The sequence below is a fragment of the Pristis pectinata genome, chromosome 2 (assembly GCF_009764475.1).
Source record: "Pristis pectinata isolate sPriPec2 chromosome 2, sPriPec2.1.pri, whole genome shotgun sequence".
Taxonomy (NCBI): Eukaryota; Metazoa; Chordata; class Chondrichthyes; order Rhinopristiformes; family Pristidae; genus Pristis; species Pristis pectinata.
Window position 1 is genome coordinate 80,773,230 of NC_067406.1, and position 22,607 is coordinate 80,795,836.

The window sequence follows — 22,607 nt, forward strand, 5'->3', positions numbered from 1 at the left end:
TTTCTATGTTTCAATGAGATTCTTTTTCATTCTTCTGAACTCCAGGAGAATGGAGTCAGAGATAAAAAGCAAGAAAGCCCTCTTCAAATCTGCCCACAAAGTTTTGAAAGGCAAGTGGCCAAGTGGGTTAGTCAATCATAAATTACAAAGCAGCTGAGCACCTCCATTTCAATAATTATCCTATTTTGACCACTACTGGATTTCCTGGCCAACATCTAGTCTTTATGTTCACCACTGAACACCTGCAATTTTGATAAGTTCTCACTCTCTCATGATCCTTCTCACTTCACCAATACACTTTCCTCTTCCAATAAACTTCAGCCTTGTGAAACACAATGCCTGCCTGAAAGGACTTCAGTCTATTAATCAGGCTGCGATTGTACTTCAGACAAATTCCAACAGATAATCTGAAAATGAGGTCATCCACCCCACTCCCAGGCCAAAATCCAAGGTTTTATATAATGTTTTTTTCCGATGATCAGCAGATATTGGACTTGGGGAGCATGGTGATGTGGAGTGGGGAGAGGGGGATGCGGGTAGAAATAAATGTGGGCAAGGGGATGGCATTAGGAATGGGCAGGGAGGTGGGGCCATGGCAGGGGAAGGTTTAATCAGAAAATTCTTAGATTGACATTAAAGCTAGCTCCAATCTGCAAATTTCACCAAGGTGATTCATGAGATGCGTAGGTATTTTACATTTTTTTTTAATGAAGTAAGCAAACTGTCACAGTAGATGGTTGGGTTTCCTGGCCTTGGGGAAATCTGGCAAATTTCAGAAGCTGCAGCACTAGATGCAGGAAGGGCTCAATACCCCAACTCTCCCATCAGTTATCCCCTCACTGCCAACAACCCCCTCTACTGTCCACTGACCATCTCCCATCCAGATCAGGGATCAGATCTTTCCTCAAAACTCCCTGAGCAAATCATGTGTGTTGTGGGTACAAAGCAATTCTTCCTGGGCCAAGGACATGAATTTTGCTCACTCTTATGGCTGGCAACCGAGTCTATTGCATTCTGAACAGTTCACTAAAGATCAAATCCACTTCATACCCCAGAAATACCCCAGAATTAAAAGATGAAAACAAAAAGGTTCTAGCTCCAGGCACAAACGGGACCAGAATATGCATCTTTATTTATATATACACTCACCCTACAAAAATCTTCCACAATTTTAAAAGGAACAAAATAAGCATTTTGACAGGTTTCTCTTCTATTCTATTTCATAATGTATCCTTTCCACCTACTCTGCTGAGAATGTAAATACATAGACAACTCCATGCACACAATGTCTCTTGTAGTCAGGCAAGAAATAATGGACATACGTCACATCAACTTTCTGATCAACACTACTTTTCTTCATTAAATAAGGCTCAAATATGGGATTCCGGACAAAACTACTTAAACCATGTCCATTCTTGCTTCAAGATGCCCTCACAAAACCTGGAAAATCTTTCATGACACTTGTAGCTTACTTCATGCAAATAGAGTCCAATCGACATTTTTTCTCTCATTCACAAACTTAAATTTGATGTCAAGTTAAACATTCAACCACTTTTTTCACCAGAAGTAGGATCAAATTCAATGTTCACACAACTTCCTTAACTTGCGATGCTGAACCCTTCATTCCTTCTTTCACATTTTGATTTCACATCATTCCATGGCCTCATTCCACCCCATCTCTGTAAGTTCCTCTGTAACATACACAATATGCACCCAACTATTAAAACATGTCAAAATATCTCCATTCTTTACAAAGGGATATTATACATATACAAGTTCAGACACAGAACTCTCCAAACAATCTGAATTTTGTCAATAACGACTTCTTACTCAATCCATTTTAATCAGATCACCATTGATGACTGCACCTCAAACTGCCAACACTTCAAACTCCTTGAATCCTTTAAGCTTCTCTGGCTTCCTTCAGTACACTCCACAAAACTTCTAAAACCAAAACTTTCTGCTCTAATATCTCCTTTACATGTCTTTTTTTTAAATAGCAGTCCTGTGAAGTGCCTGGAAGTGTTTATGATGTTAATGTCACAACATAAATAGAAGTTGTTGATATTATAATATTCCATATAATTCATTCCAGTGAAATCCAGATAGTACAATATCCAGTTTACAAAAAGACATTTTCCAGTTAACACTGAAAATCCTAGTAAACTACTGAAATGTTCAAAATGCATTTTGAATTGCATCACATTCTGTAAATAAAGATAACAGGTTTACACTTGCCATTCCTTCATGGTTTTTTCTGAACTATGAGCTTTAGCACATCAGAAATATCACCTCATCCTTTTAAAATTGCTTAATTGCAGTTCCATTTAATACTTAGGTTAGTCTGTCAACACCATACAGAGTAATATATTATTACATGTGGCAATTTAACTATGAACTGTTGGATAACTCAATTATGCCTAAAATGAGTTTGTGCATCTGGATTTTTCATTAATAAACAAATCACCTATGTATACACAATATGCACCCAACTATTAAAATACGTCAAAATATCTCCATTCTTTACAAAGGGATATTATACATATATAAGAAGTTCAGTTAATTAATGACAGAAGGAAATTTTAAACAACTATGAAGGTCAGGCTAAAAATAGACCATTCCCTGATGCAGCAGAAGCGAGCTCCACATGTGACATTTTGATGTGAATTTTTCTTCCTTGTGTGGCACGTTCTTTTCACATCTATACCATTGACCTTTCTTGGGAATGATGTGATGCAGTGAGTCATAGTTTCTGCAGCACATTATACGGCAGTTCTAAGAACCAGCCGGTGGCTGGCTTCAGCAAACTGTCAGACTCTAGAATTATCAACCTTATAAAATAGGATGTACAGATACAACAGACAGCAGCACATGGGCATGTGCATGTCTACAAAAGGACTTCAAATGATTTTAAACACTAAACAAAGACCATGTGGATTGTCAATGTGCATCATCTACAACACAGATGGGAATCTCACTCATAGCTGATAATAACAAGTCAAAAAGCTAATGTTGGAAATATTCTGCAAGTCAGATAGCATCTGTGGAGACAGAGTTAATACTTCATCAGAACTGAGTGAAGTTAGGAATTAAATGTTTCAAGTCCAGAGAAGAACAAAGATCAGATGGAGACTAAGGTGACCAAGTGTCAAGTGGTGATGTCAGCTGAGGAACTGGTAGAAGCTTGTTAATTGCAGCTGATCTGTCTGGAGGAAATGCAAATTTGAGGAGACGAATGAAAACAGGAGGAGAAAGAAAAAGAAACACTGGATACAAAACACCCCTTGTGCTGCATTCAATACTCACAACATACTCCCCTTAATGTTGGAGAAGCCAAACACAGATTGGACAACCACCCTGCACACCACCACTGTAGAGAAGACCCCAAGCTTCCTGTTGCATGCTGCTTTAATTCTTTATCCTACTCAGGCTTTGGCTTCCTACACCATTCTAATGAGGTCCAACCAGAAGGCAGGCAGGGGGATGTGGAAGTTGAATGTGAAGCTGCTGACCCCAGAAAGCATTGAAGAACTAAAGAGGGATTACGCAGGTTGGAGAACCGTGAAACCCCTCTAGACTCCCCTGTGCACTGGTGGGAAGTGACAAAGGAGAACATCAAGAGGTTCTTCATCTGCAGAGGGGTCCAGAAAGCAAGACAGAATCAGAGGGAACTGTGCCAACTCCAGACAGACCTGCAGCAACTCCTCCTTCTGCAGTCGAGGGGGGTGGATGTGAGGGAGGAACTCCGAGAGGTGAAGAGCCGGCAAGCCCAGCTCCAAATCCTCCAAGATTATCTTCCGATCCAAGGTTCGCTCTGTGGAGCAGGATGAGACTAGCTCACGTTTCTTCTTCCAAAAGGTGCACGGGGAGTTCTGTGATTCACAGGCTTAAGGAAGAGGACGGCTCAGTGGCATCCTCGCAGACGGACATATTAAGGATCTGCAGATCCTTCCATGCCAGTCTGTACGACAAAAAGACCACAGACAGCACCGCCTCCCAGAACTTCCTGTCCTCTATCACGGAGGTCTTAGAGGGCAGCAAGCGGGAGAGTCTGGACCAACCACTTACCCTGGAGGAGCTGACTGGCTCTGTCTGTTCCTTTGATTCGAATAAAACTCCCGGAAGCGATGGCTCACCGGTGGAGTTGTACTTGGCTCTGAGGGACTGGATGGGCCAGGACCTGCTGGAAGTGTACAATGCTATGCTTCGGGCTGGCAGCATGTCAGAATCCATGAGGAAGGGCATCATTACCCTCATCTACAAGCAGAAGGGGGAGAGGGCAGACATCAAACATTGGAGACCCATCTCAGTATTGAATGTGGATTATAAGATCCAGTCCAAGGCCAGTGCCAACAGGGTGAAGTCTGCTCTGGGACAGCTGATTCACCCGGACCAAACCTGTACTGTACCTGGCAGGAAGATCTTTGACAGCCTTGTGCTGCTCAGAGATACATCGCCTACGTGCAGGACAGAGGGGTGAACACCTACATGGTCAGCTTGGACCAAGAGAAGGCCTTCGACAGGATATCACACACAAACATGTTGGATGTGCCCTCCAAAATGGGCTTTGGGGAGGGAATCAGGAATTGGATCCAACTGCTCTACACAGACATCTGGAACGCAGTCCAAATCAATAGGTGGAAAACAGACAGCTTCCCCATCAAGTCTGGAGTCAGGCAGGGCTGCCTTCTCTCCCGTCTTGTTTGTGTGCTGTATAGAACCCTTTGCCGAATCCATCAGGAAGGACGAGAGCATCAGAGGGGTGACGTTGCCAGGCAGTGAGGTCACCCAGGTGAAAACCTCCCTGTATATGGACGACATTGCCGTCTTCTGCTCGGACCCAAGGTCAGTTCGCAGATTGATCAGCATTTGTGACCAGTTTGAGTTGGCATCAGGGGCCAGAGTTAACCGCGCGGAGAGAGGCCATGCTCTTTGGCAACTGGCCCAACTGATCCAACGTCCCCTTCACTGTCAGGCCTGACTATCTGAAGGTGCTGGGGATCTGGGTCGGAGGAGCTGGGGTGTGCAACAAAAATTGGCTGCAGCAGATTGGGAAGGTGAAGCAGAAAATGGGACTGTGGGAACAGCGCTCCCTATCGATAACTGGGAAGAACTTGGTCATCAGGTGAGAGGTGCTCTCAGGGCTGCTGTACTTGGCGCAGGTGTGGCCTGTTCCTCGCTCCTCTGGCTTGGAAATCACCCGTGCCGTCTTCCGGTTCATCTGGGGATCCAAGGTGGAGTTGGTCTGACAGGTCACCATGCACAAGTCCCTGGACAATGGGGGTAAAGGTGTCCCCAATGTCGCCCTCATCCTGATGACCACCTTCGTCTGTGGCTGCATCAGGCTGTGTGTGGAACCCAAATACGTGGGCACCAAGTGTCACAATGTACCGAGGTTCTACCTGTCCCTGCTGTTGTGGAGGATAGGCCTGGCCCCGTGGCCACACAACGTCCCAATCAGCTGGACGTTGCCGCACTACCTTTCCTTCGTGGAAAAGTTCTTCCAGACCAACACCTCTGACCACAAGTCCATCAGGCAGTGGTCAGCACGGAACACCCTGCAAACACTGCAGGAGAAGGACTCGATGGACACTGTGGGGTGGTTCCCTGAGCAGACTGTCCAGACCATCTGGCAGAATGCATCATTGCCAGAACTCACCAACAAGCACCAAGACCTCGCTTGGCTGGTGGTGAGAGGGGCCCTCCCAGTCAGATCCTTCCTGCATGGTCAGAACCTTACTCCCAGCGCGCGCTGCCCCCCGGGAGGACTGCGCTGGGGTCGAGACGGTCACCCACCTCGCTGTGGGCTGTGGGTTTGCGAGGAAGGTGTGGCGAAAGATGCAAGGGTTCTTGTCATGGTTCATCCCCAGCAGCTGCGTAACAGAGGATTCTCTGATCTATGGGCTGTTCCCGGGGACACACACAGAGACAGACATCAACTGCTGCTGGAAGGTCATCAACTCGGTGAAAGACGCCCTTTGGTCTGCCCGAAACTTGTTGGTCTTCCAGCACTGCGAGATGTCCGTAGGGGAATGCTGCCGACTGGCACATTCCAGGCTACAGGAGTACGTGCTGAGGGACGCACTGAAGCTGGGTGCAGCCAACGCAAGGGCTCAGTGGGGAAGGACTACAGTTTAGGGTTCTTCTGCCACTGGAGAGGGAGGGGCAGGGTCAGGCAAGAAAGCCCCTAAATATTGTAAACACTGGGTAGCCCCCAGGGAGCCACATGTGTGGCATCGGTGTTGTTTTTTTTATATAAAAAGGTAACACTAATGAATGATCTGTACAAGAATGTAAAGGCATGCACTGTTTTATAATTGTATATAGTTTGTCTTTTATTATGAATAAAGTTTATTTTGGAATAAAAAAAACACAACACAGGCTCAAGGAACAGCATCTCATCTCCCAGCTTCACAGATTTTAGTTCTTGGAACCGAACATTAACTTAAAATGGTTGAATTCAAACAGCGATTCTGGTTTGCAATGGAACTGGCCAGTTCTGATGAAGTGTCAAGAGCCTGAAGTATTAACCCATTTTGTTCTTTCTACAAATGTTGGCTGACCTGCTGAGTACTTTCAAAATTTTCTGTTTTTATTTTAGATGTCCAGTACCTGCAGTGTTTCACTATGTGATAAATCTATAATGAAGAATGTCACACCTTGGTGGGGGGGGGGGGGGGGGGGGGGGGCGGCGTGGAAGAAGTGGGACGGGAATGATCAGAGTCAACATGAATTTATGAATGGAAAGTCACGTTTGACTAATATACTGGAGCTTTTTGAGGATCAGATCAATAGAATAGTAAAGGGGGGAAACCAGTGGATGCAGTGAATTTAAATTTTCAGGAAGGTTACCAGAGATTGGCCACAAGTTTAGGGCACATGAAAATGGAGGTAATATGTCAACATGATTGAGCACTGGTTACTGGAAAAAACAAAGAGTGGGAATAAACAGATCCTTCTCAGGTTAGCAGGCAGAGACAACTGGGGTACCACAGGGATTGGTGCTTCAACCCTAGCTATTTACAATCTACATTAATGATTTAACTGAGATGACCAAATATATTGTTAAATTTGCTGATAACACTAAACTATGTGAGATGAGTAGTGGAGGATGTTAAAAGGCTTCAGGGAGATATTGGCAAGCTCAATGAACGAGTGAGAATGCAGCAGATAGAATATAATGTTGACTGATGTGGATGACCACACATAACAGAAAAGTGTTTATTAAATGGTGAGGGATTGGGTAATGGTGATGTTCAAAGGGATGCAGGTGTTCTTGTACATAAATCACTATAGGCCAACATGCAGATGCAGCAGGCATTGAGGACAAATGGCACGTTAGCCTAGTAATGAGAAAATTTGATTACATAGATAATCTAACTTTTCCAGCTGAAGTTCAATGTCTAACCCTAGTGAATGAATGTCATTGCTAACTCTCACTTGTATCAAACAGTACTTAAATAAATTCACTTTGTTACACAAGATACTTCTCTTTCTAGCATAATACATGTTATGTTTTCTCAATTAGTGAACCAAAATACAGAGAAGGCTTGAGGAAAAGAATTTTTTTTGAGCACACAGAAAGCGCTGGGGGAACTCGGTGGGTCAGGCAGCATCTATGGACGGAAATGGACAGTCGGTATTTCAGGTTGAGACCCTTCATCTGGACTGGAAAGAAGAGATAGCTGGTAATAAAAAGGTGAAGGGAAGGGGTGGATCCAGGTGAGGGGGCTGATAAGGGTGGGAATGATGTCAGAAGCTGGGAGGTAATAAGTAGAAGTGACATAGGGAGAAGATGATGGAATCTGATAGATGACAACGATGGTAGGACATGGAGTAAAGGGAGGGAGGTGGGGAGGGGATCCGGTGGGAGGAATGCGTGGATGATGAGCAGATAGAGAGGGTGGAGGAGGGGAAGAAAGTGATGGGGGCCAGCTGGATCAGGAGGAGAGTGAAAAAATAGGGGACAAAAAAAAGGGACGGGGAGTAGTTACCGGAAGTTTCAGAATTTGATGTTCATCCCGCTAGGTTGAAGACTGCCCAGGCAGAATATGAGGTGTTGTTCCTCTAATTTTATTTGGCCATGACCTGGCAGTGCAGAAGGCCATGGACAGACATGTCAGTGTCAGAATGTGAAGTGATCACTACCTTGTTATTCTTTTTTTTGCATTATTTATTTTTGTAATTTATGGCAATTTTATGTCTTTGCACTGTACTGCTGCTGCAAAAAATAAATTTCATGTCATAAGTCAGCAATAATAAATCTGATTCTGATATGGATGGCCACCGGGAGATCCAGGCTGGCATGGTGGATGGAGCGGAGATGCTCCAGACGATTCTACCTCCCCCCACCCCCCCCATTATGTACTAGTTTGGTCTTTAGGTTATCAGTGGCTTCAACAGTCATCTACCACATTCATTAACTGTCTTCACAGATGCTGCATGAATCTGAGAGTATTTCCAGAAACTTTGACTTTTACTTCAAATGTCCAGCATTCACATTTTTTTTCACCTTGCTAAACTACCAATTAAAATCTTTGTATACGCAGTATCACATATGTGTTCTACTTGGACTATGTAAGTACTTTAAAAAAGCCATATTCTGAATAATGTGCAATCTGAATTAAACAAAAATTAATTTCAATGTTAGATACATCTACATTGATAACTGCATGACTTCTCAAAAACTTGCATAAACAACATAAAAATGCATTCCAAATCACAGCATAAATAACAGAATCACAATTATTTGGGCAAAATAACACTGATCCATTGTTTATTCACACACAAACCCAAACAAAAAATATAAAAAAACCACTTTGGAATCAAACACGATGAAAAAGTGTAGTTATTTCAATACAAGATTTCTGTCATGCAATCTGACTTGATGAATCCCTTTCCAATCCAAGTTTTTAGCACATTGGAAAAGCAACTGTTCCCAAGCTGTTACTCCAATAATGCAATATAGGACACTGTTTAATATGTCCTACTAAAAATACCACAATGTGCATACCCAATCATTTAATATGACCATCACCAAATGATCACCATCAGTAAGTCTTTGCCTCATGCTGCTTAATGCTGTCAATTAACAAAAAATGATCTCAGATTTAAAATTAATTGATTGAACATGTAGATATTGTGAAAGATTATTTCAAATTTTATTACCCTCTGCATATGGAATTGTTGCCAAACGTCAATGAGCTCCAATTTTAGACCATACACCCTACTTTTAGACTCCACAACCAGTGAACATAGCATCTACCTAGGGAAAGCAGCCAACCTGGTCTCCTTAATATCTTGAAAATTGCTATCCAGTTGCTTAGCCTTCTGAATTCCAGGGACAGAACCCTAATTTGTATATCCTTTCATCATTTTAATTTTGAAACCTAGGTATTATTTTAGTAAATCAAGACTGCACTCCCTCCAAGACTGTGCATCCTTCTCAAGTTGTGTCACCAGAACCTCATTAGACCACTGCTTACAATATCACCAACCTTCCTAGCCATCAGCAAACTAGAATACAGATTTGTTCTATTAACTAAATCTTAAAAAAAATCCATATTCCAGTGAATAACTGAGGGTCCAAAATAGCTCTTAGTGGGTAACCATTGTCATATTCCATCAAATAGAAAAGCAACTCATCTGCCTCCTCTTATTTGGCCAATTTTCTGAGTTATTTGCCTTCAATTATATATGGAAAAACTTTCACTAACAATTATTTTTAATTACTTCTGTTCTGCAAAACCCTCCCTTTTTAAGTTCATACTGGATTTCTGCTATCAACTGAAAGTTTAAGGCATTCTGTCTTTCTGCTCTTAAATATAGACTCTACTAATCCAATGGACACAATACACTATTTGATATCAATCCTAATTCATATAAAGTATACTGGATGAAGGTGATATTACAGATGTATAGACAGATGAACTAAATTATGAGATAACAAACCATTCATCTAGAAATCAATTTCAAAACTGAAAATTGAGTCATGTGTGCATATTTTTCTATAGTGCTGCTTCAAGTTAATACTGCCATCGAACTTTTACCAGCTGATCATTCCACCTCATGTAATGAGTTTGATGTGCTGCCAATCAATGAAGTTGCCTGATAAAAGCAATGGAAAAAAAATGCAATACTCACTAAAGACTTACCATTAAGCATCAGAAAATTGTCAGTTCCTGGATGGGGATATCCTAAACGACCTGGAAAAGGGAGGATAACATAAGATTTCTAAATGAAAGAAGAGCAAAAATGCAAGAGCATCTCAATATTAACCCTTGAAGAAATGCTACGGAAAAAAATACAGGAATTTTCAGAGCATCCTTTATGATCTAGTTTTAAATAACTTTGGGAAATTAAGTCCTTCTGAAATGTAGTTACAAAATCCTGACAAAATACTAAACTCTGTTCATAAGACAATGGTTTTCACATTGATACCAACAACTTTTCACCAGAATATTTCTGACCCATTTCAGCACAGCAACCACAATTGTTTATTGATTTCATTGGATTTTTGGCAACATTTTATTTTAATACTAAGTATTGAATTAAAATGAGTATTGTTTTTAATTATCCCCATTTACTCTACCCTATTCTCTCACTTTCATGCTTCTAGTAATTTCCATAGGAGCTCAAATTAGAGCAAATGGATTGTTTTTTTTAAATCTTTCACTCATTTATTTCTCCCCACTTCTTTCCACCCGGCAGCAAGGACAGCTAAATTAGTTTTTTTTATTTTTGCTTTTTGTAAACTTTTTAACTAAACTGCCTCAATATCATTTGTACCTTATAGACCCTTGTAATTTTAAGTATGACTCCTCCCCACCCTACACTGGAAACTATTGCCCTATGCCACAGTATTTTGGTATATCAAACAAACCACTAAGTACTTTATATACTTTCCCTCCCTTCTGGACATGGGGTACTGAAATGAGTTTGCTGAAGTTACCACATAAAACCTACCCTACAATAATCTTTCTATTGTAAGCACAATTATATTTAGTAAAATTGTTACTTTTGCAACAGCTTCATTCTTGGTTGTGGCTACAGAGACAGAAGTTTCATATGTCCGACAAAAATCCACAAAATATTCCAAAGCTGCTTTGAGATAGTCAAAATTAAAAAAAGAGAGGAAAGTATATCAATAAACAAAAGTTTGGAAAGGTCAAGGTAACATGGCATGGGCTAAGGAGACAAACTACAAGCACCCTGTTGATGGGGAAAATGAATGTGCAGGGGAGGAAATGCACAAGACACAGTCAGATGAAGTTTTTGCAGAGAGGAAGTAGCAAAATAGGTAGAGAGGAGTATGACTACAAACAGAAGGATGATTTTGTTGTTTGGCATGCTGGGGAAAAATTAGATTGGAAAAGAGTGAAAGCAACTCCTTTATCCAGAAAAGGTGGGAGACAAAGCTTAACATCTGCTATAGGGAAAATATTAGAGGCTATCATTTAAGGCAAAATTCAAGGTAAGCAGGCAATGTTAACATGGTTTTGAGAAAGGGAAAGGAAAAGCATACTTAATAAATATACTGGAGTTCTTTGAAGTAGTAATATGTGCTGTGGATGAAGTAGAATCATTTATTAATTTGGAATATTAAAGATTACTGTGGAAATAAAAGTTGAAACTTGAGGTAACATATTGGTGTGGACAAAAAAATTGAAAGTTTTTATTGGCTTTTTTCTGGTTGGCAAGATGTAATGTATGGTGAGCCATATGGTTTGGTGCTGGGACCTCATAATTGATTTGGATGAAGGCATTGAAGGTATGGTTGCTAAATTTGGTGATGATACATAAATAGGCAGCAAAGTTCATTGTGAAGCAGATACAAGGAGGTTAAAAAAGAGGTAAGAATTTGGATGATCACTCATGATCGCTATGAATGGCAGAGCAGACTCAAAAAAGGGCTGAATGGAATACTCTTGCTCTTAAATTCCATTTTTGGTGCAGATAGGTTAATGAGCAAGGATCTGTCAAATGGAGCACATTACGGGAACATGTGAAATTGTCCATTTTCAAAGGAAAACAAAAAAAACCTAAATGGCGAGAGATTGCAGAGCCTCAAGACGCAGAGGGATCTGGGCATCTTAGTGCATAATTCACAAAAGGCTAACCTGCAGGCATTGCAAGTAATTAGGAAAACTAATAGATTATCATAGGAGAAAGGAACAGAGAAAAGTTATACTTAAGTTACCTAGGATAATGATGAGACCATATTTGGAGTAATGTGCAGTATTGATCTCCTTGTTTAAGGATATTAAAGTACTGGAAGTGGTTCAGAGGTGACAAATACCTACAATTGCCAAGTTGTCTTGCAAAGAAAGTTGGAGTCGCTAGACTTGTATCTGCTGGAGTTCAGAAGAGCAAGAGGAGGCTTGATTAAAATATATAAGATCCTGACAGAGATTGGCAGGGTAGATATGGAGAAGATGCTTCCTCGTCTGGAAGAATCTAAACTAATGGTCACTGCTGAAAAAATAAGTTACTCATTTAAGACAAAAGAAAAATACTTTTTATTACTTTCAGTGTATCATAAGTCATTCGAACTCTATCTTCAAAGGACAGTGCAAGGAAAGTTCTGAATATTTTTTTTAAGGCCAAGTTAGATCAGTGAGTGTGGGGAGGGGGGGGGGGGGTGGTGGTGGTGTGAGGGGGAGAAACAAAGGTTACCAAGGATAGAAGGAAATGTGGATTTGAGATTGCAATCAGATCAGCCATGGATCTTTCCAAATGGCAGCATGGGTTTGAAGTGGAGTGGCCTACTCATGTTCCTAATTGGTATGCTCATTTGAACCTAATGGCAATAATTGTGGATGAGCAAAAGAGTGGAAATGGGTGAGTAAAAAACAATGGTGTTTGGGTCAAGCTTAAGTTGTGGAGAGTGGAGGACAATCACTACATGAAAGGAATAGTCAAATCTAATGGGTTCTAAAGGTATAGATGAGAATTTTAATGACACATAAAAAATGTTATGGGCATGATTGTGCATGGAGAGGATTCAGGAGATAACCCCAGAGCAAATGGGATTCTGATTTTCTCTTTCTGCAGGACAATATAAATTTTCCATTCAAACTTTCTCACCTCAAACTTCTGAAGAGTAAGGCAATTGTTCATTAAAGCATTTATATCAGCAACGTATGCCCAAATTGTACTGACATATGAGCCAGCAGTAGCCAAGGGATTTGGAGTTCCATAAGTGTGCAGCAAAAGACAGAGGTATGAGACATACTGCAATGGCATCAACCTGCCCCACCAAAATACTGATGCAAAGAAGAGAGACTATAGATGCATTTAAATCTTTCTCTCAGTTTTAGAGCAGAGAACGGGTGGCCAATGAACGTCAACAGTACTCATTTAACTGATTCTGTAGATAGTAGTAAATGCAGGCAAATGTTTTATATAATAATATGCCCAGCATAAATGTTTTCGTTACAGATATTAAAATTATGGCATTTGAAAGCCAATGAGCTGACAAAGAATGAGCTGACAGTAGGGGCCAAGGTCTTGGACAATGCTGCCTTAGATCTACTCAGTGCTCAAAGTACTACCCCATCAGATGTTTGCCAGGTACAGCCCTCTTTCTGGAAAACACGAATGCTAGTAGACAGCAAGGTTAGGATAACCTGGCCCATAGTTACAGGATACACTACTATACCAACAATGCCCTTTTATTCAATCAGGCAAAGTAATCCATGGACTATATAAAGTCTAACAAATATCCAAATTAAACTATGTTCACAAGCTAAATGAACAAAGTGAAACTGTAGTTTCTAAATATCTGGACTGAGGTTCAAAATCAAGTTATACTGCAAATTTGGAGATCTATAAACTTCACACAGAAATTTATTAACATCTCTCGAAAGATGAAAAACAACATTTGGGAAATGCAGTGTTAAAATGAATCTGAGAATTCATTAAAATACTAGCCAACAATCATGAATACCATGCCCTTGACCCAAGTATAAAGGAACACAGATCAGCTTCTTAATCTTAATTCCTTCATCACAAGTTCTGTTATACAAAGCTCTTGGAACCTGTTACAATAGAATAAAGCCTTTTTTGTTGCATTTGCCCACATTCCCTTCCTCTTTCATCACTGATAGTAATTCATGCTTAATACATTTGCAGATCAACGAGCACAAAATGTCCCTACTTGTTTTTAAATGTACACTAAATAACAATCCCAACTTCATTTAGAAATAGAATTATTTCAAATGAATGTAATTTTAAAATGATTTCAAGGAAAACTAAATCAGTTTCCAATTAACTATAAACGACTTCATTGAAATTAGGAATAGTCAAAGAGGAAGACAAATCTAATCTGGCTAATTACCATCCAATCAGTCTATTCTCAAAGTGGTGAATGGTGGTGTGATCAAGTGGCATTACTTATCAATAACCTGTTCATTTATGCCCAGTTTAGATTTCACCACAACCTCATCATATATTTACTTGAAATGTGGACCAAGTGCTGAATTCCAAATGAGTTGAAAATGACTGCCCCTGGCATTAAGGGTGCACTGCATTTGACCGAGTTTGGCATCAAGCAACTCAGCAGAACAGAAGTCAATGAGCAAAGGGGGAAAACATTGACTTTGCACAAAGGAAAATGGTTTTGGTTGTCAAAAGGGTGTCATCCCTACCCCAGTGGAGGAGACTGTACCATTTTCAACTGCTTCATCAATGATCTTTCCATCCTGTGGTAAGTGGGGATCTTCACTGATAATTGCCTAATATTTAATTCCACTCAACTCCTCAGCAAACGAACTAGCCCATACTGCAAGACCTGGATAACATTCAGGCATGGGCTGTTAACTGGCAAGTAACATTTGTGCTACAGACATATCAAGCAATGATCATCTCCAATCAATAGTCTAACCACCTATCCTGGACATTAAGTGGCATTATCAGAGGCCCATACTATCAACACGTTGGAGATCATCTGCGACAAGAAACTCATCTGCATCAGCTCCAAAAACAAGAGCAGGTCAGAAGGCAAGTATACTGCTGAAGCTCTTGATGCCCCAAAACTTTTCAATCATCCACAAGGCACAAGTCATGAATGTGAAGCCATACACTCCAATTTCCTGGATGAGCTCACCTCCATTTTGAGGTTTGACACCATCCAGGGCAAAGGAGTTTCTTTGAATGGCACCATATCCATCACCCTGAACATTAGTTCCCTCCACCAGTAGACAGTAGCTACATTGTGTACCATCTGCAAAATAAACTGCAGTCACTTGCCTTGGCTACTCCAACATTTATAACCATATAGTGAACAAGGACAAAGTCAGCAGGTATATGGGAACACCACCAGGTTCCTCTTCAAATTGTAAACCACCTTGATACATCACAGTCGCTAGGTCTAAATACTGGAATTCCCTACCCAACAGAATTGGGAGGAGTACTTTCATTAAAAAGACTGGAGCAGTTCAAGGGCTCAACACCACCTCCTCAAGTGCCATTCTGGAATAGTAATAAAATGCTGGTCTAGCCAGATACCAAAAAAATGAATAAATAAAGAAAATACAACAAGCTAAATAAAAGAACATTCAAAGGAGACAATGAGTTCCTTTTATTGAACGTGACAAAACTATCAAATTGACAGCAAAATTAACTTGTATATAAAAAAAGTGAAACATGCTCTAAAAGCCTTTCAAACTTGCATTCAAAATGAAGATTTATCTTGTTCATTTTTTTTAAATGCCTACAAACCATTGGCAAGAAAGCAAACCATAGATTTTTTTTTATCTTTCACAGTTGATGGTCAAGTCTGGGTTCCACCAGAACTACTTATTTACAGGCCTCATTACAGTGTTGCCTTAAATGTAAAAACATTTGAATTCCAAGGGAGAGATGATAACAACTCCCCTTGAGATGAATACAGCTTCGAGACAGTGTGACATCAAGGAATCCCAGCAAAACTTAAGTCAACAGGAATTGAGGAGGAAACCTCTCCACTGTTTGAATTCATGCCCAGAACAAGAGAATTGTCATCAGAGGTAAAATGTATCAGTCCATTTTAGGTCCAACCATCTTCAGCCATTTTATCAATGACCTTCCTCCCTCATTTCTGACCATATATAGATGTCTATTGATGACGACAATGTTTGACTCCATTCATAACTTCTCAAAACAAAGCAGGCCATGGCTGCATGCAACAAACCAGGATAAATCTTCAATCTTAGGCTGATAAATTGCAAGTGAAATTTGTGCTATGCAAGGAGACAGACACTGATCATCTCCAACAAAAGAAACAAGTAACCATCATCTCACTGACATTCAATGGTATTGATATAGTTGAATCCCCTACCAAAATCTCAATGCAGGGTTGGGGTCATCATTGGCTAAACACCCAAATGAACCATATAGAAACAAGAGGATGTAAGTGGCTGTATATCCTGCAGCAAAGCATTTCCATAATTTACAAGATGCAAGAAGGAAGGTGTTGAAATACTACAAAACTGTCTTGATGAGTCCAGTTCTAACAACACAAAAACTCAACACCATCCAGGATAAAATTGGTAAATTGGTTTATTATCATCACATGTAACAAGGTAGAGTGAAAAACTTTGTTTTGCATGCTACCCATACAGATCATTTCATTGAAACAGTGCATTGAGATAGTACAGGTGAAAACAATATCAGAATGCAGAATAAAGTGTTTCAGTTACAGAGAAAGTGCAGTGCTGGCAGACAATAAGGTGAAAGGCCATAATGAGATAGAGTGCGAGGTCAAGAATCTACCTTATCATACTAGTGGACTGTTCAATAGTCTCATAACAGCGATATAGAAGCTGTCCTTGAGCCTGATGGTATGCGCTTTCCGGCTTTCGTAACCTCTGCCGATGGGAAGGAAGAGATGAGAGAATGTCCAGGGTTGGTGAGGTCTTTGATTATGTTGGCTGCTTTACAAGGCAGTGAGAAGTGTAGACAGAGTCCTTGGAGGGGAGGCTGATTTCCATGATGTGCTGAGCCGTGTCCACGATGCTCTGAAGTTTCTCATTCTCACGGGCAGAGCAGTTGCCATACCAAGCCATAATGCAATGAGAGAGGATGCTTTCTATGGTGAATTGGTAAAAATTGGTGAGGGTCAAAGGTGACATGCCAAATTTCGTTAGCCTCCTGAGGAAGTAGAAGCTCCAGTAAGCTTTCTTTGCTGTGATGTCTATGTAGTTGGACCAGGACAGGCTATTGCTGATGTTCACTCCCAGGAACTTGAAGCTTTCAACTCGCTTGACCTCAGCACCGTTGATGTAATCAGGAGTGTGTGCTCTGCGTTTCCCCCCCACCCCCTTCCTGGTCAAAAGAACCTCTTTCAGTTGGAATTCTATCTACCATCTCCAATAGTCCCCTCCTCTACCACCACTACACCTCAGGAGTTGCATGCACTATTGACAACTCAGCAAAGCTTCACAAACCCATGACCTCTTACCACTTGAAAGATCAAGGTCAGCAAGCACTTGTAATCATCTCCAAATTCCCTTTCATGCCACCAACCAGACTGGCTTGTAAATTTCTAATTATTCCTTCAATGCCACTTAGTTAAAATGCTGGATTTCCCCATCTATCATCACTGGCCACACCTTCACCACAGAGTGCAATGGTCCAAGATGCAGCTCACCATCACCTGCTCATGAGCAATTAGGAATGAACAATAAAAGCTGGCCTTGCCAGATGACTAGCTTTCCTAATTAAACAATGCGAATGTTGATCAATTTCATGTTCTATAAGCATTTCCTGCCGAGTTCACACCCAACATATTATTGCCACTGGCTACTATTAGAAACCTGCAATCTGTTATTAATAACATGCATGTGTTATATGCAAGATGCCCAAACGTTACAAGGAATAAATCACAACTGGCTACACTTAAACAAATACTTAACCCTTGTCCTTTTTGCAAATATTTTTGCAACTATTTTCATTTGAATTGCTTTGCACATGAAATGTTTTTTTTGTTCATACCCAGCTTCTAATAGGGATATCGAGTCCACATTGCTTAGTAACTCAAAACTTAGGACACAGGCTCAACATTCCATTGGCTTTCATTCTCAACCACAACTATACAACATAAAAGATGTACTGTTTCAGTTCGTTTCAACTTTCTATTTGAAGATTAGGTTGTAAACAAATTCTAAGTGGGAGAATAAGATCTTTGTGTTTTGTTCGTGACTTTCACTGAGTTAAAACAAAACAACCTTCACAAAACCCACTCTGTCTTATCAGTGCTTTGAAAAACAACCCACTTATTTCACTTTTATAAAAGTAGATACTTATTCAGTTTTACATAGTTCTCTTTGCTGAAATAAAATCACCTTGAAATGTCCAACTAAATTAAGTCAGGTTATTACCTTTATATAGAGATGGGCAAATTCTAATATGAAACTTCATGGATCAGCTTCTGCAATGAAGCTGCTGCAACCACCACATCTTTTAGCAAAAGTTAATTTGTTTACACCAGAAACATACTATCTTTGAAGATCAGTACCCAAAAGGTATGTCATTCTTTCATCTCCCGCCAAAAAAAATATACAAGTGTTCTAACATCATGTTTTTCACAGACTTATGGCTAGGATCTTTTCCAAAATATTAGTATCGTCTTTTGAACAGTGGCTATTTTGCATGCATTACTTTCTTCTCTTGTGTGCTCTTCAACTGAACATTTGTAGAGGGTGACAGAATTGGTCATAAAAATCAAGCAAGGCTAAAAGAAACCAGCCAAAGGTAAAAGTCTTGTGCTTATTAATCTATATAACACCTTTCAGGACAATCTAAAAGTGTTTCACAGCCAATAATGTTTAAGTGTTATCACTGTTGTAATGTAGGAGCAAAGTGAAGAGTAAAATTAATATAACAAACATCAATTCATAAACATTTCTTAAAAACTGTAATTACAAAAAGGAAGCTTGAGAAAAAGGTTAAAAACAGGAATACAACTGAAAATAAAAATGAACCAGCATATGCTTATCAAGAAATCTGTTACTACAAAGTTTACTTAAAATATTAACTCAATCTATGCTCATCTTTCATTCTTTCTATTTTGTACCACTGCACATTTTCTTTTACGTCCGAATTTAATTATACCCTAGCATCTCCATACTTTGTGCTATAACCTTACACTTGATGTTGCCATTCAACCACATCAGCCTTACTGAATCACTGCTGGTATTGTGACAAGAAACTCTTTGTTAGTTTAAGTAGGTTAACACACCAGAGAGAACTGCCAAAATAAAATGAGCAGGTTATTATTCACATAGAAAAATGAAACCAATACAGACACTTCATGCTCAGGGAGAGACATACTGACAGGAAAACATTAGCAGCTAACCCTTTCAGTATTCAAAAATATTAACCTTTAGCAAGAAAATTTATTGCCTTCATCTTTTGGTTCCTAACTCTTTGGACAGTTTCACAAATATATCTTCTAAAAGTCTAAAACCACCCTATTCAGTTCCCATCAGAAAACCTGACCCAAATTAAACCCTTCTGTTTGAATCACAACTTCAGAGCCCAAAAATATCTACAGTAATGCTGGTCTCTGCACTTAGCTATTTGAAATTCTCAATTGAATCTTTTACTTCTGTAATAATTTCTCACTGAGGCCTTTAGCTATAATATAAACATCAATATGTGCACTCCTACCCATCTATCACTCGAGATCTTGGTGACTTATTTGATTCCTGCCCCCATCCTACTGCTCACAGAAACCTTGTTTGCAAATTCCTTCATGGGTTCTCACCATCCTACTTCTGAAGCATCTTTCAAATTTGTGCCCCAACATGACTGTTCATAACTTTTGATTCTAATTACTTTGTTTTCTACCACCATTTATGTCATTGGTCACAATCCCTCACTCTGACTTCCTCAAACCTTTCTGTATCAATGCTGCTGAGGTGGAGATGGTTGAGAGCTTCAAGTTCCTAGGTGTAAATATCACCAACAATTTGTCTTGACCTAGCCATGTGGATGCCATAGCCAAGAAAGCACACAAATGCCTCTATTTCTTAAGAATAATAAAATTTGGCATTTCCCCGATGATTCTTACCAAAAAATTTTTTTTTTGACAAATGCACTATAGAAAGCATCCTACTCGGATGCATCACAGTTTGGTACGGCAACTGCTCTGCCCAAGACAGCAAGAAATTGCAGTTGTGAACACAGCCCAGTCCATCTCACAGGCCAGCCTCCCCTCCGCTGACTCAATCTACACTTCCTGCTGCCTCAGGAAAGTCTGATTTCCCAATCTATCTCCTCATGGCCCTTGCGCTTCACTTGTCTACCCGCACTGCACTTTCTCTGTAACTGCAACACTATATTCTGCATTGTTTTTCTTTTTACAACCTCTACATACACATACGCATGGCATCTGTCTGGATGGCACACAGACAAATGCTTTCACTGAATCTTGGTACATGTGAGAATAATAAACCAATACCTTTCTACGTCATTGTTAGTTTTCCAACAGCCCACTTCTTTAACCACTTTCTTCTTGAGTAGTCTCTTTGGGTCAAGGATAACTTGTTTCCACTCTAGTTCACATGGGTTCAGAGGTGGCTAATCAAGTCCTTTATGCAATCTACAGATACTGTCAAAAGGTGGGGTATCAGATGCCGTCATTACTTGTTTTACACTTGGTTTCTATTTGTTTGGAATGAATGGATTCAAGGCTCTCAATGCCAAGTCCACTGCTCTGGTTTGAGTGGTGAGAGCCAGCAATTTAGTGAGTCAGTGAGGATGTTACCCTTTCTCAAGGTAGCTTTGAGAATTTCATGTGCTTTGTGCCATGTTTGATGTGGTTTTTTTTTCTTCATTCAAGATATGTGGGCTTTGCACAGTCCCCAAGGTGTGGGTATACTCATTATGGTCTTCGGGAGGGAGTACCAGGATTCTGACCCAGTGATGGCAATATATTCCCAAATCACAATGGTGTGTGCTTGGAGGGTGACTTCCAGTTGGTAGTGCTATCGTGCTTTTGCTGCTCTTGTCCTTCTAGCTGGTAAAGGGCATGGGTTTGGAAGGTGCTGTCTAAAGAGCCTTGGTGAGTTGCTGCAGTGCATCCTGTAGATGCTACAAACTGCTGCAACTGTAAATCAGCGGTGGAGTGAGAGCATGGTTGTGGATTGAGTACCAATCAAATGGGCTGCTATGTCCTGTATGATATCAATTTTCATGAGTATTGTTGAAGCTGCACTCATCAGGCTATTGGAGAGTATTCCATCACACTTGATTTGAGCCTTGTAGATGGTGTCCAGGCTTTGTGGAATTAGGAGGTGAGCTACTTGCCACATGACTCCTAGCCTCTGACCTACTCTTGTAGCCAACTTGTGTATATGACTACTTCAGTTCAGTTTCTGGTCAATGATCTTTGAAAACTTTTCCTCAAACTCCTCAAAGGCTATGCTAGCACAATGAAGATGGTGAATTTCATTGATGTTTGTCTTTGCTGAGAGACGACTCCCCAGATATGGGAAGTTGGCCACTTTTTCTGGGGTCTCTTGAAGACCTTTATTATTGGAAAGTGCTGTTGTGTAGCAGCCACCAGTTGGTAAAAACTATTTTGTGGAAGTCCAAGGCCCATTTTTTCATATACTTCAGTAAATGAGTCGACGACGGAGCTTCCAAATATGCACATATGTAAGCATCATGTATGTTCAGGGTATAAGCGTTTTAGGTCAAATTAATTTCCTATTTTGTAGATTAGCACTGCTCCAGCATAATGTTCGTTGGAGGCGAGTTACAACATCACCTTGGTTGACAATATTCTGCCTTGATATTGGGCCTTTGTGGAACTGTTGGTTAAGATCACGTCCTGAACATCATCATAGAGCAGGCACAAGATGGAAATGAGTTTCTGCAGGCAGCCAAATTCGACTGATGGGGTTTAAAAGGTTTTGAGGGATCAAAATGCTTCTTGGGTTTGTCTTGGAGTTGTTTCTATATGGTGAAGATTGTACTCATCAATTCCAGTCCTGGCTGAAAAGATTCCACACTGGGATTCAGGGAGTAGCTGTTCAGCAAGTGTGAGAAGGCAGCAGGGAGACAACCTCTCTGTAGTTACTGCAATCAGAATTGTCTCCTCTAACAGTCGTGATTGTGGCATCAGAGGGTCCCCAGCATATCATCCTCTTCTCAGACATGGGAGACGAAGTTATGAATTTGTGACTGAAGTCCCTCTCTCCAAAGTTTTGGAATTCCAGAGGAATCTTGTCATTCAGTTGCCATGGAGACTATTTGCTTCCATCAGCAATAGCCTGGCTCCAAAGTAACTGTGAGATTGGAAGTTTTGGTACAAAAAAAATTGAAAGTATCAAAAACCCTACAGAGATAGCTCTTCCCAGAAAACACCTCAAAGATAACCCAACAGGAGCAACAAAGTGTCCACATTGTCTGGACTGCCCTACAGTCAACCATAATTACCACCTGTGAAGAAACTCTTGCCTTCTGCCCAAAAAGTACCAGGGCTGATTTAGTGAGATTGACTAGGAAATCCAGGATCTAATTAATCACAACTTCAAAGTACACCTAGCTTGGAAGCAATACCACATCTCAAAAGAAATAGCTCCACAGGCACTTGAATGTCAAAGTTCAACAGAAAACCT

At 40.5% G+C, this 22,607-nt stretch overlaps 1 protein-coding gene across 2 annotated transcripts in view; it reads right to left on the reverse strand.

The window, feature by feature from the left end:
* LOC127581941 (cytoplasmic polyadenylation element-binding protein 2-like) overlaps window positions 1-22,607 on the reverse strand; it is an 85,787-nt gene that overhangs the window by 32,492 nt on the left and 30,688 nt on the right. For both annotated transcript variants that reach the window (XM_052036742.1, XM_052036736.1), the window contains exon 4: window positions 10,155-10,205. In XM_052036742.1, the coding sequence (XP_051892702.1) occupies window positions 10,155-10,205 (51 nt within the window). The remainder of the gene's footprint in view (window positions 1-10,154; window positions 10,206-22,607) is intronic.